This window comes from Pelodiscus sinensis, chromosome 32, assembly GCF_052426305.1.
Source record: "Pelodiscus sinensis isolate ZL-2025 chromosome 32, ASM5242630v1, whole genome shotgun sequence".
NCBI lineage: Eukaryota > Metazoa > Chordata > Testudines > Trionychidae > Pelodiscus > Pelodiscus sinensis.
In genome coordinates this window covers 16,299,732-16,316,574 of record NC_143083.1, presented here as the reverse complement: position 1 = coordinate 16,316,574, position 16,843 = coordinate 16,299,732, and the positions used below count along the sequence as shown (strand labels likewise).

The window sequence follows — 16,843 nt, the reverse complement described above, 5'->3', positions numbered from 1 at the left end:
AATAATGGCAATGACAGCTTCCAAAAGGACTCCATTAAGCGACAATTAAACTACGTGAGTTTTCCTACCTATTGCAAACACAGATCAGGGGCTGGGAGAGGTGAGGGAAGCTTTCTGGACCTGCAGGAGTTAAAGGGGAAATGTTATGGTTAAGAATTCCTAACCCCTCTCCTGAGAGCCCTGGTTTACATTAATTATACTGCTGCCTTAAGCACTTAGGGTCTCCTGTGAGCTTCTGTCTATAAGTACCCGAGTCCTCCGCCTACTCACCTACAAAGGAATCTTTTCAGTGCACTTGTTCAAACCCCAGAGCAGAGAGAAAGTAAGCCCAGCCTAGCCAGGGATCTTCTACCCTCACAAAACACGGATGGCAAACATTTTAAAAATCCAATATCATTGCCTAGCAATAGAGAGGGGCAGTCTGTGCAGGAATAGGGGTGCCTTGGGGGCTGATCCCCAACATTTAGAGCAAACCCATGTTAAATGATCCCTCCAGTCTCCCCCTAGAGGTTTCACACTGACCATATACACCAGAAAGGGCACAGGGTGTGCAGGAGAGGAGTCCAGAATTCCGTCTCACCTGTTCAGTGGATTTCACTTCTGAATGATTGGATGGGTCTGTGTATAAGCAGGGACATTTTTCCTCCACAGTCTAGTCAGTCTCAGGGACTGAGCTCAACACTGTGTCAGGGCTCTACACCCTGATCCCGAACAACCTGGCCTGTCGCTCTGGTAGAAAAGCCGTCCATGGTGCTGTAGCTGCTGTGCAAAGGTGCATGGGGACCTGGGAAAAGGTCACATGCCGTATCTCATTTTCTTCCCCACGTGACTCCTCCTCACAGGCTACCCACCTAAAGAAGGTACTTATCTCCTATGCCACATCTTGCACTCGTTAACATGACAGTTTCCTGGTGGTGTGCATAAGCAGCATCAGATCCTGTTTTACATTTGGGGAAATGGAGGCATAGAGAAGCAACATGACTTGTTTGAGATCATACACAAGGGCTACGTCTACACTGCCCTTTCTTGCGCAAGAAAATATGCAAATAAGGCGAAGCGATGAATATCATTGCGCCTCATTTGCATAGTTAATGAGCCGCCATTTTGCTCAAGGGGCTTTTGCGCAGGAGCCATTCTTCCTGAAAAAAAGCGGCAGAACAGCTCTTGAGCAAGAGGGGGGTTTTGCACAAAAAGGTGCTGGGTAGATGGCTCCTTTTTGCGCAAAAGCCCCTTGTGCAAAAATGGTGGCTCATTAAGTATGCAAATGAGGCATGGCAATATTCACCGCTTCACCTCATTTGCATATTTTCCTTGCGCAAGAGAGGGCTGTGTAGACGTAGCCAAAGCCTCTAGTAGGGTCAGAAAGCCAACCTAGGGGGTTTGCCTCCCAGCTCCCTGTTGTAACCACCAGACCAAGCTCCTCTTTGATAGACAGAAAAAAAAAATCAAAGCCAATTCTCCCTTCAGTTCATGGCCTCAGCTCAAGCCAAGAAACCCATGGGCTATAGTTCATCAACCATTGGGACTTACCCCTGGCAAAGTCTTCTGTTCATGTAGCGCAGTCTGGGCTTTGATGGCAGAATCCCTGGCACAATACGTGAGAAATGCACAACCTGCAGTGGACACAGCAAATGCCAAATTAGACACAGAGATGCCTACATGCCACAATGTAAAATCCCCCGGGTCCCCTCCAATATGCATGATAACATGTTCCAGGGATTCTGTGTCTTACCCATCCCCCACGCCTTAGCTTTGACCTTCCTGGACTGAGTTCAGAGAGGAGGTGTCAAGCATGGGGCAAGCAGCCCTGCTAGGCCTGAATCTTTATTTAACATCTTTATTAATTTCCTGCAAGAAAGGGTGAAAACGTGTTAATTAAAGGTGCAGATGTTACTAAACTGGGAGGTGTCGTGAACACCAGGAAAGAAACTAGATAAATAATATAAAAAGGCACAGGGACTGGAGCCACATTGTAAAGGTATTTAGGTATGGCAGCAATTGGTGCTGCAATGCTGATATGATTTAGGGACTCAACTTTCATCTTCCAAGAGATTTGGCTAAATCCCCTTTGAAAAATGAGGCGTGGGCTCCTAAACCTGTTTAGCATTGCAACACTGAGTGCAGACATGCTTAAATACTAGAGATGTAAAATCCAGGTTGATCAGTTAACCAATTAAGCAGGCTGCTACTCCCAGCCCTTTCGTGAGGGGGAGAGGGGGCTGGATTCCACCTCCCATGAGGCTGGGGGGGTTGGCAGCCCTCTACCTGCAGCAGGCTACTCCCGGTTACCTGTTCCCATCCCTTCTGAATAGCTTCACAAATCTGGGCCTGGATCCAAAGCCCAATGGAATCAAGGTGGAGGTTCAATGGGATTTGGATCAGACCTTTCGATAGATTAGAAATGCAAGTGGGAAAATAGCAGGCTAACACAGCCAGTGGATGAAATAACCAGACACAGATATTCAATGGGAGGGTGATGCTTGGATCAACGATTCTGAAAAATACCTAAGGGATCAGAGCTGGCAGCCATTTAGATCCGAGTGTGCCATGGTACATGGGAGTAGAATGTGATGTTAGGCTACCTGTACAGAAGAATCTTGTCCTGGAGCAAGAAGAGGATTTGTGGCAGCAATGAAAGAGCAATACTGGCTTTGCGTACCACACAGACATCTGTGTTCTCTAGACACAAACACAAACTGATGGACATTCAGATAAAAGGGAGCACTGCACATATTGCTGGGATTGATTTATGAAGAAAGATTAAAAGAGGATCAGAGCCCAAGTCCTTCCTCCAGATTCGACCCAGCATCTTTGGCTAAAATCATGACAAAAGAGGAGAGAGGCTAACCACCTACATGTATTAAAAAGGCATCCAATCCAAAGCTAGAGGGGGTTGTTTGAGTGGGCTATGAGGTGGCAATTCTAAGAATAACGGGATGAAACTGAGCAAAGGAAAAATTTGGCTGGTTATCAAGAAACGTTTCCTATCTGAGAGATTTATTAGACTGTGGAATAATCTCCCCAGGGAAGAGCTGGAAGCCCTGTCACTTGAGTCATTTCAGACAAAGCTGGGCACAGCATTGAAGAACAGACTCCAATACAGGAATACATATGTCTTCCTCTTTCTCCCAGTCCTATTGGTATTTAATTACAGGGCAAATGTTGTCCTAAACGAAGGCAGAATGCATCCCTGTGTTAGTTAGGGCTCTCAGATTGCTACAAAATATCTTCAACGTTAACCCTCAGGGCCAGTCCACATCACAGATCTCCCACAAATGGCTTTGACCCAGTTAAGGGGCCTGAGCTTGCAAGCCAATCTCAACAAGCTTCTATACACTCCAGCACTTCAATTTTTTCTCCTGGGTTTGCCCAGCCTAGTCTGCAGTTATTCAAGCACAGGTGAGTAAGGTGGCTGCAAGACTGTGTCTGTTCTGGCAGCCACCACAGAATCCCACCTTGTCTCATATGATTTTTCTACCATGCTGAAGCAAACTTTGTAGAATAATCACCATGCCAGTGTCCCTTATCCCACATATGCCAACAAGATTAAGCTGCCCTCCTTACATCCTACATCCAATAAATTGCCTCCACTAAACAAATTATACCTGGCCCTGGAGCTCTTGCTAGAAAACCAACATATGAATATTAAACATATCTGACAGGTAATTAAGACTCCTCCTTTCCCAGTCTTCAAATGGAGGATACATCATGCCAGGGTTGGCCTCAAGATTACCAACTGATTTAACTAAGTAACACAAGACTGGAAAAAACAGACACATGCGCACACACTCACACATGCATTTGCCCCTGTCCTTAGTGAAAACAAGCTGGCAAGTACCTCAAGGTTTTTAAATCCACCTATTTCTCTGGCAGCCATAATGTTGATGAAAGAGGAAATATTCAAAAAAAAAATCTAAGTGACTTAAGTCCTTTTTTGAAAAGTAACTTAGACATTTGGAAAAAGTTCTCTCTAATCTTTTCCATCCATGGGCAGAATTTTTCCATCCACGTGCAGAATGGTTTTTTTATGTGCACTGAGGTATGTGTGAATATGTGCACCACCAGTAGAAACAAAAGCCTGGCTGTGGGACCTCTGCTTATCAATTGGGCAGCATTTGAATCTCTCCTAAGTGGCTGCACAATTGCACAGCTTATAGGGAACATTGCTTGGGAGCCTAAATCTTATATATGTAGGCTCCTAAGCATCTAAATCACATGGAATTAGGTTGCTAAAGTCACTTAAGATGCTTTTGAAAAATCTTCCCCCAAAAGTTTATGGGTCACAATTGGCTTGTTCAACTTACATGTTCAAAGAGACACTGCGTCTGCTCATGTCTGATGTTATTACAATTATTGTATTGCTGTAGCCGCCAGTGGCCCCAAATGAGTTTGGATTCCCATTGAGCAGGTGCTCTACACACAAATGGAAAGGAGACTGTCCCTTCCTCTGAGACCTTACAATTTAGCAAGAAAACCAAGGTTGAGAGAGCAACCAGAGGGGAAGCAACATGCACAAGGTCACCCAGCAGATGGGTAGCAGGGTTGGGAATGGAACTTAGATCTCCTAACTCCCCATTCAGTGCCCCTGCCCCCATGGACTCCTGAGAGGCTCTGGAGAAAGAGGCAGAGTGAAAATTATGGAAAGTACCAGCAGTTGAAGAGCTAGATTTTCCAAGTGCATTTTAAAGGCCCAATTCCCGATCCCAGTGAAATCACTGGGGAACTAAGTGCCATACATCAAGGATTTGAGCTTAGGTGCCCAATTTAGCAGTGATAATGCAGAAAATTCTATGCACAAAGACAGAAAGTTATTTCTAGGGGCACAATTGCACCATGGGATGCAGCTAAAATATGGGCTTTGTAAAGCCCAGCTGCACAAGATTTAAGGCTGAGAAGTGGTGTGCACCTAATAACTCCCATCTACTTCAGATTTGGGGTTTTATGTCCCATTGCACACGCAACCTACAGCCTGACGTTTAGTCTAGCTGATACATTCTGGGGATGTGTGTGTGGATTTAGCACTAGTGACATGTGCCTGGAAATTGAAGTCCTCTTTCTCCACAAAATGGGTACAGTATGGGCAGGGACCACACAAGACTTCCACAAACTACCCAACCACCATGCCCCAACCCCAGCCTAGAGGTGCCTTAGGGAAAAGGCAGTAAAATCGCTGTAACTCATCTTCTATGGGTGGTTTTTGCAACATGAGCATTTCTTCAGTAAGAACTAGACTGAGATCAAATTCACTTCACATAAAGCACCAAATGGCAATCGTATGGTGGATAGCAATTTCCATTATTGGCTAGGGTGGATTTGAACTGGCAACCACGCAACAAAAGACTCAATGGTTTGCTGCCAACACCCTGAGCAATCCTGGTCCAACTATTTGACGGACACACTTGTGGAGGAAGCGCTGTACAGTTTGGGCAGTACTGGGAGCTGGCTGCTCCTAGCCCTGCCCCTTCTTCCTAAGGCCCCACCTATTCTGGGGGCCCCAGAGCCAGGCTCACCCCACACTGCCCAGAGTCCAGCGAAGTCTATTGCCAGCCCTGGCAACTGCATGATGAGCAACACCTAATCTGATTATGAACATATATGCCCCCTTCTGCTCACACTGCTGGGCATAACATTGGCCTTCTTCCTCCTCTTCCTTCAAACTATCACCCTATTAGCTAGCTCCATAGATCTCAAAGTGCTTTACCAAAGGAAAACCAGTAGCATTATCCTGATTTACTGAGGAAACTGAGGCACTAAGCAGAGAAGCTCATCAATGGCTGGGGGGGCATAGCACCCAAGTCTCTTGGACAGTGCTGTCTTCCAGTGCTTAACAGGACTTTCTAAGCAGAACACCGTGTTTTAAGGAGCGCTGAAACTGACCTCTTGTACTTAAAATGTCTATGCCTGGATCTGGAACATTTCTGTAGGTGGTAGATTCCAGAGCCAGAAGGGGACAATGTGATCTCACAGTCTGATCTCTGCATAACTGGCTAGAGAACTTCCCTAAAATGATTCCTAGAGCAGTATTTTTAGAACAAACATCACATCTTGATTAAAAAATGGAGAATCTGCCATGATGCTGGGTAAACTGTTCATCCTGACCTGCCACAGTCGTAGCGAGGTACTGGATAGAACAATGTCATGCATTCTTCCCCCACCCCCTCTAGTTCCAAACAGACATGAGATTTTGTTGCTTTTCATACTATTGCCTCTTAAAGTGCCTAATTCTCTGAACCAGTATTAAAAAGTCTTTGTAGGGTAAAAGGTCAGCTACAACTCTATTTGTAGGGTAAAAGGTCAGCTGTTCATCTCTCCCTTCATCACCCACAAAACAGGAGTTCACTGGAATTTATATATGCAGATTTGACTGCCTTCTCTTATTTATTTGAACCTCAACATATAGTTCAATCTCTCTCTCTCCAAAAAATAGTGAAAAATATGTGTAAGCAGATCAGACACAGATAAGGGGTTTCTGTTATAGCTGTATGTTGGATAGTGCAAATCACATTGCTGTACAAATGTTTCTCTGCAGTGGTGACTTAATTTGTTTCCTTCACCTTACCCTCTGTTTCCCCACTTCTCCCGCCAGTTCCCTCGTATGTCCCAGTAGACTGCAAGTTTTTACAGTTGGCGTTTTTAAATTAGAGGTAGGGTTGCACCAGCGCTTTCTTCCTCTCATGTCTAGACAGGAGCAGCCCCCAACATCTGGTTAAGTTCAGAACCTACCTCAGGCTCTGTAACCCAAACTTTGCTAGCTCAGGCCCGGTGACTATTTTTAACTTAGGACAAAGGAGATTTTAAAAAGCAGCGATGAAAACATTTTCAAAACGTGTTTGCAACCCAATCAGCCCTTTAGTAATTTGATTGGTAGGAAATGGCAAGTGCAAGCAGAGGAACGAAGGTACTGAAGTCACTGGGAGTTTTTCCAAGAGCTTCAGTGGGAGCAGGATTAAGCCCAGATACTAGGGTGCGGGGTACTGTAGCCATGTGTATTACAGAACTTACTAGCAAATGTCCCTACACAGATGATCATATCCCCTTACAGTTGCTCCCTACTTACAACAGGAATAGATCTGGGGTTGCCTGTAGAAACTACGTTAACGCTACTATGCGCCAAACTGGGAGCAATAACTCAGCGACAACCTTTGGAAAGGCTATCCTTGCCATACACACCCAGAGCTCTAGAAGTCCCGGAACATTTTGCCTCAATAGGTGGAGGCAGGGTTCACTCCTAGGATTCAGGAGCCAACTCTCCTTTGGTGGGACTTAAGTCTAGGCCAGGAATGCTAAAGGGAAACTTGACAGAATCAATCTTACATTCCTCACTGGTCAATTATGCAAATATTAGGGAAATGAGAGTCCCATCTTGTCCCTAGAAAGATGTTACCTATTGCAATCTGATTCTTGAGCTACACTCCCAATGCTATCACCAGTAAAACTCCAGCTGCCTTGTATCCCGCTATCTGGTCTCAGAGTATGGTAGATGTGTTTCTAGAGCCTACAGCCTTAGGAAAACAGGCATCTGGAGCAGGGCAGTTCCTCTCCCCGTCAGGGATCCCAATTTTCTTATGAAAGGCAGGTAGGCATCTCAGATTCCTAAAACTTCACCTTGGACTTGAGGAAGGAACCACTCTCATTCCCAGGCTGACTCAAGACCAGCATCACAAGCAATATGTATAGAGGTACCAGTGGGGGGTGAATTTCTCAGTAATGTTTCCCACTATTGCTAATGCCAGCACATACCCCACCAGCAGTAGGGCTCATGCAGCTGAAGGCAGTTTTAACAGCATGTCAGCTAACTGTGGTCATGCGTAGGACACGGGATATAGTGTTAAAAATGCTGTTGGCCATGGAAAACTTCACTATACAAGGTTTCTATGCGTTTCTCCCATTCTTGCTACCACTGACTGACACACTGGAGAATCTGCCAGTAAGTGGCCTCACATAGACCAGGCTGTAGTGTGAAAAGAGACATCACGCTGCATTAGATTCACCTCTGAATTTGTCTTGCAAACTTTCTAAGTAAGCCTCTGATTTTCCTAAATTAACCTTTCAACCAGCTAGCTTGACCGAACCTCTTCCTCCCTTTGGATCAAAACTAGCTGGTGGGTGTTACAAACAGATCAGCATTTCAAGTGTGTACAGCAACACTCTGTATTTACCCTTAGCCCACTCACCAGCTATAATCGCAACTGCTAGAAGCTCAAATACCTATAGCAAGAGAGGAACAGAGAGACTAAGACTCTGTAGTCCTGCCGCTAGTTGTTACGGAAGCCCTAGGAAGAGAGTACAACAATGCTTCACATTCCCATCCCCACTAGCCAAATGCTCCCAGAAGGAAATATCAGTCCAAGCTACCAGTACCCATTGCTGTGTGGTACTAATGCTGAAATGTTAAGGAGCCCACAAGATGCTACTAGAGGCATGCTTATTCATAATGCTACTGGACTCAGCTGCCTACAGAACTTACCATCCAAGAGCCTCAAAGCATGTTAGAAAAATTAGTTAGTTAGTTAGTTAGTTAAACCTCCCAACAAGATAGGGGGGAAAACATTACTGAAATGAACAGCCTGAAGCTGCACACAGACGTGTAGGGCAGTAAGTGTGGAATGAGGCATAGGGCTGAACAACAAGGTGGGGCTATCCAGGCTGAAGGCTGGAAGGTGGCCAGCACAGGAGGTTTAACTGCCATGCGGGTATAAAGCCTGGCATGGGATCTTTAATGAGATAAGCAGTCAGGTGGGAGAGCAACCCAGGCTGCCTGACACCCTTGACACCTCCTGTAGTGCCAAGGTCTTCTAGGGCTCTCTGCCTCCTAATCCAGCCTAGCCTTGTCTAGCTAGCAAGATCTGTCTGGCTCACAGCAAAGGGTGGTTGTGATGATCCCCGGCTCGGTTCTAACCACTGCTGCTTTCTCCAGTAGCTGAATGCCATCAGGATTCCAACAGAGGCCAATGACATGTGTGAGACTCAGGCCTCCAGATCTTTGGTTTGCTCAAGGCAAGGGAGTGTTCGGGCATCCATTGCTGCATAATCAATTCCACCGATTTCTTTAACACTCTTCAGCCTGCAAACCTGGGCTCGGGTTGATAGAGCAGTCCTCTCCGACCCACATGCGGAACATGAGCTGAAAGCACGGCTGGCAGGCAGGGCGTTGTTGCCTCCATTGCCCAGAACCACACCATGGCACTGTATTTCTATTCACACGCCCAGGTTTTGACTGTTACTCTTGTCTCTGCCATTTCCTACGTGGGGTCTGGTTCAGTATCTCATGCTTCACAGCCTCTCTCCTTCCCCTCACAGAGACTCCGTCATGAAATCCACCCAGGAAAGCACACAGCAGATGCTATCACTGAAACCTCCATGAGCCCAGTTCTAGAATTCAAGGCCAAAGATTTTCCTCCAACTCCCCTTGCTCGTCCACCTCCCCCAGTGTATATGTGAAAACAGTGCCCAGCTCTTCCCATGGAAATATTGCCACTAATATGCAAATTTATCTCCCATTAACACCAACAAAAAACTGCATCTTGAATAATATCAGGGGAAGTGGAGCAATCTCAGCTACCAAATAGGGTTCTGAGGCATTAATATTCAGACACTAATATGAATATATTACCATTTCATAATAGTATTGACATGAAGGCACTAATTCTTACACTGGAATGAAGGACCTTCCTACTGTGGTGAATTCATCAGTTCTCAGCACAGCAAGAGGAGCTGAAGAGAGTGCTGAATGTGAGCCCAGAAGAAAGGTAAACTGCCCTACTACTGTAAGGATGAATAACTGCCCCACCTCCCACTAATTAATTTGAAGAGCAACAGAAATGATTAGGGGACTGAGGTACATGACTTATGAAGAGAGATTGAGGGAACTGTGCTTATTTAGCCTGCAGTAGGGAAGAGTAAGGGGGACTTGATAAGGGCATTCCAGAGAGGATGGATTCAGGCTGATGGCAGTGGTGACAGGTGGCAGAACAAGGAGCAATGATCTCAAGTTACAGTGGGGGAGGTCTAGGTTGGATATTAGGAAAAACTATTTCACTAGGCAGGTAGTGAAGCACTGGGATGGGTTATCTAGAAAGGAGGTAGAATCTCCATCCTCTGAAGTTTTTAAGGCCAAGCTTGACAAAGTCGTGGCTGGGATGATTTAGCTGGAGTTGGTCCTGCTTTGAGCAGGGGATTGGACTGAGGTATCTTTCCATCCTAATCTTCTATAATTTGACTGATTCTGAGCTATGAAATCTTGGGCACCTAAACTCTTAGCCCAATCTTGCTTTGCAGCTGCAGGTGGTTCCTAGGCTCAATCCTGGGAGATTCTGACTGTTCTCAGTTCTCACTGAAGTTGATGGGAGTGAAGATTCAGCAATTTAAGGCAGGAGCCCTGTTATATGGGGAGGTGAACAACCCACCTTAAGCCATGTGAATTCCACTCACACCCCAAGTTTATGGCAACCTCACAAGTGAGTGTATAAACAATAACACAAAAACAAGTGACAGTGATACATTACACAAGGAAATCAACCAAAACTTGCTATTTGTATAAAACAAAGAAGGAGGAAGAACCAGAAGCCCTGAAAACTACCACAATGATAACCTGAACTCTCAAATGTCTTTCAATGGAAAGACAAATAAAGAGTTAAACATATGGTTACTGTATAGGACCATGACAAAAACATCAAAGTCACAGGTTTTTTTTTTGGGGGGGGGGTTGTTTTTGTTTTTTGGCTACTTGAATCCTGCATTTAGCAGCAAGTTAATGTCACAAGGATTTGGCTAATACCAGCACTGCCACCTCTAATTTCCATATCTCAATGGCAGATCCCTGGAATCTCCTGCCTTTAGCCTGACCTCTGCCAACAAATGCAGACTATATTTAACATGTCGATTGTAATGAAATGTGTGTTTGGATCGTATCCCCACCCCATCCACCTCCTCTCTGTGTTTTAAAGGCTGGTTGCTGTCAGATGGTAACAGGTTTGCTCAGAGAGAGACACGCGCGTGCATGCAGACATACGACAGTTTTATTCTAAAATCCTGACTGAAGACAGAAACAATCCCTGAGCTAAAGTCAGCCATCGCAGCTCCGATTGGCTTCAATGGAAGATGAATCCCTCTTTACACTGGAGCTGAATTTGGCCCTTTGTTTGGACAGATATTTGTCTTCGGTTAATAAAACTTCCTTTTGCCGCCCTTTCCTCTCTTGGGCTTGCAACAATCAGATGTCCCTGGAGGAATGTTGGCATTTGCAACTAGAGGGTGTTTTGCTTTTTAAAGTGATATCCTATATGCAAAACTAGCTGCATCAGAACCAATCTGAGCTCCCCCTCCCTCCAATGAAAATCATCATGCGATTACACCACAAATCATTTTAGGGCATACAGGGGCAGGCTGATTGCTGACAGCTTTAAAGGCATTTACTGTAGGTTCTCAGCAGTTTAGTTTTAAACCTGTCCAGCAATGGGGCTTTTACTGCTTATGCCAGGCCTTTCAATAAATAGATGCTTTAATTTCTCTACTGTCCCTTCAGTGGTGGTGATTATAGTATTCTAAACTTGGAAACATCTACCCGGGGGCCAGGCTTAAGATGGACCTGGATTCAGGACACAGAACTGATACTTCAAAAACAACAAGCTTTTAAAACATCAGATTTAGAAAATAATTATAATTACGGCCTAAACATGCCTACCAAAACTTGTTGGCATGCTAAAGCTTCTAGGATAATCAGAGCTCAGGATGGCCTTTCATCCACTCCAGATACCACTGCAAAGAATAGATTTGTAGTTTATAATCTTTGTTGTGCAGATTTTAAAACTGCAGCATTATTGCCTGGTAGGAGGTTTGGTACCATTGTGCAGGGACTGCTGGTCTTCTACTTTGAAGACCTGCTTCTACATCTGCTTCCGGCCTTAATTTCAATGAGTTTTTGTGATCTCAGCCTAATCTGTCCCGTACATTCGTCCACATAAAAAAACCCAGCAATGCAATTTGTAGTATAGCAAAATACAGAGGGTGCTGCAAATCAAGACTGGCAGAGCAATAAAGAGGGTGGGGGGCTTGGAGAGAAGAGGATGCTGCAGGTTAGAACCAGGGACATCAGATTATTTATGTGACACTGCTTTCCCTGCTTCCTCAATCTGGGGAGCCTGGGACTGGAATAGGGATTTGGCAGGAGGGAACTGGGGTAGATTGGCAGAGCAGGGGGGCAAGGAGAGCCCTGGGTACCTTCCCACATAACCACCACTTGGCTCTATCCAGCACTAGCCTTCCTTTACTTCCAATTCCCTAAATCAAATTGCCACAAATCCAGAAAGGGGAAGTGAGGTGAGCATCCAACTTCTACATTTACCCTATTGTAAAAAGATGACTGTGTATATTATTCACATACACAGAAATATCATTGTCTTGCAGAGCCCCACACATGAGTAATCAGAAGGCTATAATTGCAGACATAAGTTTTACAATACACAGTTTTACTGGTGTATATCGAATTTACTCAAACAGAATTCCCACTATATGCCTGGTGCTGTTTATACCCAGCTATGTATAAAGAGTGTCATTTTTAGCACTATATATACATCGCCAAGCTAGATAACATTTAAAAGCAATAACGTGGCTGTTATTTCTATGTCTTGAGATTTCAGGGATCTTCCACACAACCTCCTGCTTTTTCTTTTTATACTACTATATTCTACAGTAGTGGACCCAAAAGCTACAGCTCATGGAAATGTTACTGCAGCATTTTGGATCAATAATCTTGAAGGGGGGATTAAAAAGAGGTTCATCTCTGAAATCATCCAATGTTTCTCCCTGAATTAACTTGAGTATAAGAGGGAAGGTGGACATTCCTCTTCTTTCAGGGGAGGTCTTTGGGCAGAATAGGACCTAGGGAAAGGAGCAAGATAAAGAAGGCAAAGCATCAGGCCCACAAGGCATTTGAAGAAGTGTTAATGATCTGTCTCAGATTTCCCCATACCCAGGCACAACCCCGTTTCTTTGTGGCTCTCGCCTTTGGCTCCAGCCCAGCCTAGAGCCAGGAGAGTCTAGTAGTCTCCCCCTGGCAGCAAGAGGAGGGTTGAAGCCACCCGGCCCCCTTTGTGAACATTACATATGTAATTCTGTTAAGGGAGGATTAAAAGTTCCCAGGGAGGCTCCTGTCAAAGACTAACTGAATGAAAGGAGCGGCTGAAATCTGCCAGCACCCCAGAAAAGAGAGGAGGTGGAGAGAAGGGGCTGGGGGAGCAGAGGCTCTAGGAGAGGATCAGGGGAAAGAGTTGGGGGGAATGCAAGAGGCTGGAAGGGTGGAGAAGCTGTGGGCAGGAAGAAGGGAGGGTGGAAAAGAACAGGGAGCCATGAGGCTGTGGGGGGGGGGGGGTGGCAGGAAGGAGGGGTGCTCACCCTTGTGCATGCCGGTGTAGCGATCCTTGAGCACGGTTAGCTCATAGATCTTGCCGAATTGCTCGAAGAGGGGCTTGAGGTCCTTCTCCTCCAGATTGCGAGGGATCTGCCCCACGAACAGCTTGATGGCATCCAGGTCCTTCATGCTGTCCGGCTGCGCGGGAGGCTCCGAGCTGCTGCTGCTGCTGCTCATGGGGGAGGCTCTGAGCGGCAGGAGCTGCTGCTGTTGCTGCCTCCTCGCCTCGCCCTCGGTGAGTCTGGCCATTCCCCGCGCCCGGCGCAGGATGCAGGCGGAAGGAGCGGCCGGGGGAGGAAGGAGCAGCTCTCAGCTGGAAAGGGCTCGGCAGCCAGCGGCAGCATCAGGACCACAAAGGGCCGCTCCACAGGGACACCTGCCGGGCGCGGAGCGGAGCTGCAGCCTCCAGGAGCCAGGCATCCTGGGGCGGGGAGGGGCGGGGGCAAGCCTGCCTCGGGCTGCGAACCGTGCCCGCAAGGCGCCCTGTGCAGGAGAGGCAGGGAGCGGGCCCCAGGGGCTGCCATGGCAGCCTGGGACTAGCCTGCAAAACCTGGAGGGGAGGGGGCAGGAACCGTGCTCCAGACCGGGGAAAGGGGGGCAAGGCCGCCTGTGAGGACGAGGCTGCAAATGATGCAGTCAGCGGGATGGGGCTGGGTGCCTGGAACCCGAGCAAGGCATCGAGTGGCTGCGTCTTGTCTCCTTCAGACTCAAAAGTATTTGCATCCCCGAGAGAGTCAGTCCTATGTCCCTCCTAGGAGAGAGAAAGGAGGACAACCATCAGCACCCAAGCCCTGCAGCCAGGCTCCAGAGTAGAGAACACTCCTGAAGATAAAGTGGGGGGGGGAGCATGTCCTGCCTCTCACAAACTGGGGAGCGGCACCCAAGGTACAGCGGCAGGGAACAGAGATCTGTAAACCACAGTCCATTTCATTCCACTCTAGAGAAAGACGGATGGATAGAGCTGGGAAAGAGGTCCAGAAAAACCCATGCACGCTGGGCAAAACAGAGGTGCCAAACCCAACAGTGAGTAGAGGAAAGGCACAATCCAGAACAGGAAGGAGAGTGGTATTGTCAGTCTAGACTTTTGCAGACTCGACAAAAAGGATGCAGTCCAGAAAGAGGATGTAGTCCAGAATGACACAGACTGGAAAATCAGGCTGGGGACAGTGAAGGGTGGGTGGGGATGTAGTGCAATGCTGAGAAGGAGCATAGTCCAGAATCACATCCACTGAACAGGAAAGGGGGTGCTGCCAAAATTGTCTCTGCCGGGCAAGAGAGATGCAATCTAGAAACTATTCGGTGCCTGTTCAGACTGGAAAGAGGAACCACATGCTTCAGGGATTCGGATGGGCCCAGCCCACAATTCTGCAAAATGCCAGAGAACAGTTTACAATGCAACCCATTTCAGATTGGATTGAAGCTCCACAAACCAGAACCATGCAACTTGGAAAATAAGTCCACCTTATGTAATCTATATGCCTGAAGCTTAGGTAAGAAGGACATAAAAAAAAAGCAGGAAACCTGGGACAAAAGAGATTCAGCTGCCTCCTTCTGGACAAGTAGGAAACCTGAAGATTTTTTTTCTTTTGTCAGTGGAAAGCAAGCACATGTTGAAAACGTAGGGCCTAATTTCCAGAGCCCCAGATGGAGTCAGTTGGGAGTTGTGGGTGCTCAGCACCGATGAAAAATCATGCCCATACTTTCAATTGTGAGAGGGCTACTGCATCTGGTATTTCTGAGGGTCCTATAACTGTAGTGTCTATGTTCCAGCTTTGGTAATACCGCAGACACCAGCATCTTTTACAAAATAAAGGTCCAATCATGATTTGTGTAGGAGCTGTGAGGTCAGGACTATCTTTCTCCGAATCAGTATCTGAAATTGCATTGTGCAGACCCTCACCCCTCCTCAACGCTACCATAGCACCATTGTCTGTAGGTGAAGAGGCACATCAGGCTAGAAGGGTTATTTACCAAGTCCCTGCCCAACGAAAGAAGCAGGCAGTAATACAGTTATCACACCCTAGGACACAGAGTAGTGTCAGCATGTTATGTTGAGGCTGAAGGGGGCTGTAAGCCAACTTGCTCTACATGATATGGGATATTTCCCTGGGAATAATTGACTCTTTATAAAACTGTACCTTAAATAACTGTACAGTTATTCTGTAATTGTTTTTTAAGTTTTTTCAGTTACAGAATAACTTGGCTACCCCTCTGAAGCTTTATAAAACTGGTCTGTCGCTGCTAGGCCCTGCCCAGCTACACCTGAACAGTTGAATCTGGTATGCTCACCATGTTTAAATAGAGTTTCACTAGCAAGATGAACAATGAGGAGTCCTGTGGCACCTTAAAGACTAAAATGTATTTGGGCATAAGATGGAGCCCATTTTGTCAGATGCAACCAGACCCAGATGTTCCAGCCCATGAAAGCTTATTCCCAAATAAATCTACTAGTCTCTAAGGTGCCACAGGACTCCTCACTATTTTTGCTGAAACAGACTAACACTAGTAAGATCGGTTCCCCTGACCAAAGTAAACAGGGATTTTTTTGTGAACTACCTAGGGGATGCAAATCTACCTTTAGTGTGGCAAATATAGCTGCTAGCCTTGGTGTGCAGCCCGGCACATGTCCTCTGTCCCCTCTGGGGACATGGCGTGGCATTCCTCCCTATTACCTGGGACACAGCCTCATTACCACAGGATAGCACTCATGTATATGGCTTCTGCAGGCCAGCACAGCTCATATCTCCATGCCCATGCATTCCAGCCTGGCATTCTTCCATAGCATTGCCAAAGATAAATGGCTTATCTACTCTCGTTTTGGGAAGGAGGAAAGGAGCCTGATTGTTTTCAACACAAATGGAATGATTTGCAGGGGTGCTGAGCTCCCACTGACTTCGGCAGGGGCTAGAGGTGCAGAAAATATCAGGCCAAAAGCCTCTGCAGGAGTGTGAAGCTGGCACCAAAAAAGCCCTGCTTTGTGGCACTATTAGAAGCTTTCTGTCACCTTCCAGGCCTCTCCTACTGAATCCTGTAGATAAACCAAAGCTGAAATTTGGAGAGGGGAGAAGGGGAGCACATCATCCAACATGTAGCAGACGTGACATCTTCACACGGGGAAACACAGCAGCTTGATCAGCCTGCCCTCCATCACATATGTGTACACACACACACACACACACACACACACACACACACACCCACCCCTGTCCACTCACACTGAGATACCCTTCCTAAGTGTGAGTGGGATCAAATACCACCATGTCTGATTTTACCCAGAATGCAAGAGGCACAGGCACCCAACCCCTGTAGCAGCCTAGCCTCAGGGCTAATTCAGTGCTGTCAAACCTGCAGCTGCAGGAAGGCCCATCCTACCAGGTAGAGGGTGAGACAGTAGTGTGATATTAAAGACCCAGTTTGGCACAGCATGGGCTGAGA

The 16,843-nt window shown here is 46.6% G+C and overlaps 1 protein-coding gene across 7 annotated transcripts in view; it reads right to left on the bottom strand.

Annotated features, from left to right (window-relative positions):
- The window catches only part of CELF5 (CUGBP Elav-like family member 5), a 96,625-nt gene that overhangs the window by 61,898 nt on the left and 17,884 nt on the right, over positions 1 to 16,843 (bottom strand). For 5 of the 7 annotated variants that reach the window (XM_075902532.2, XM_089775000.1, XM_075902531.2 and 2 more), the window contains exon 5: positions 1,531 to 1,613. In XM_075902532.2, coding sequence (XP_075758647.1) covers positions 1,531 to 1,613 — 83 coding nt within the window. Of the gene's footprint in view, positions 1 to 1,530; positions 1,614 to 13,392; positions 13,794 to 16,843 lie in introns of those variants that run through there. The other 2 variants (XM_014571046.4, XM_014571047.4) reach the window with 1 other exon arrangement.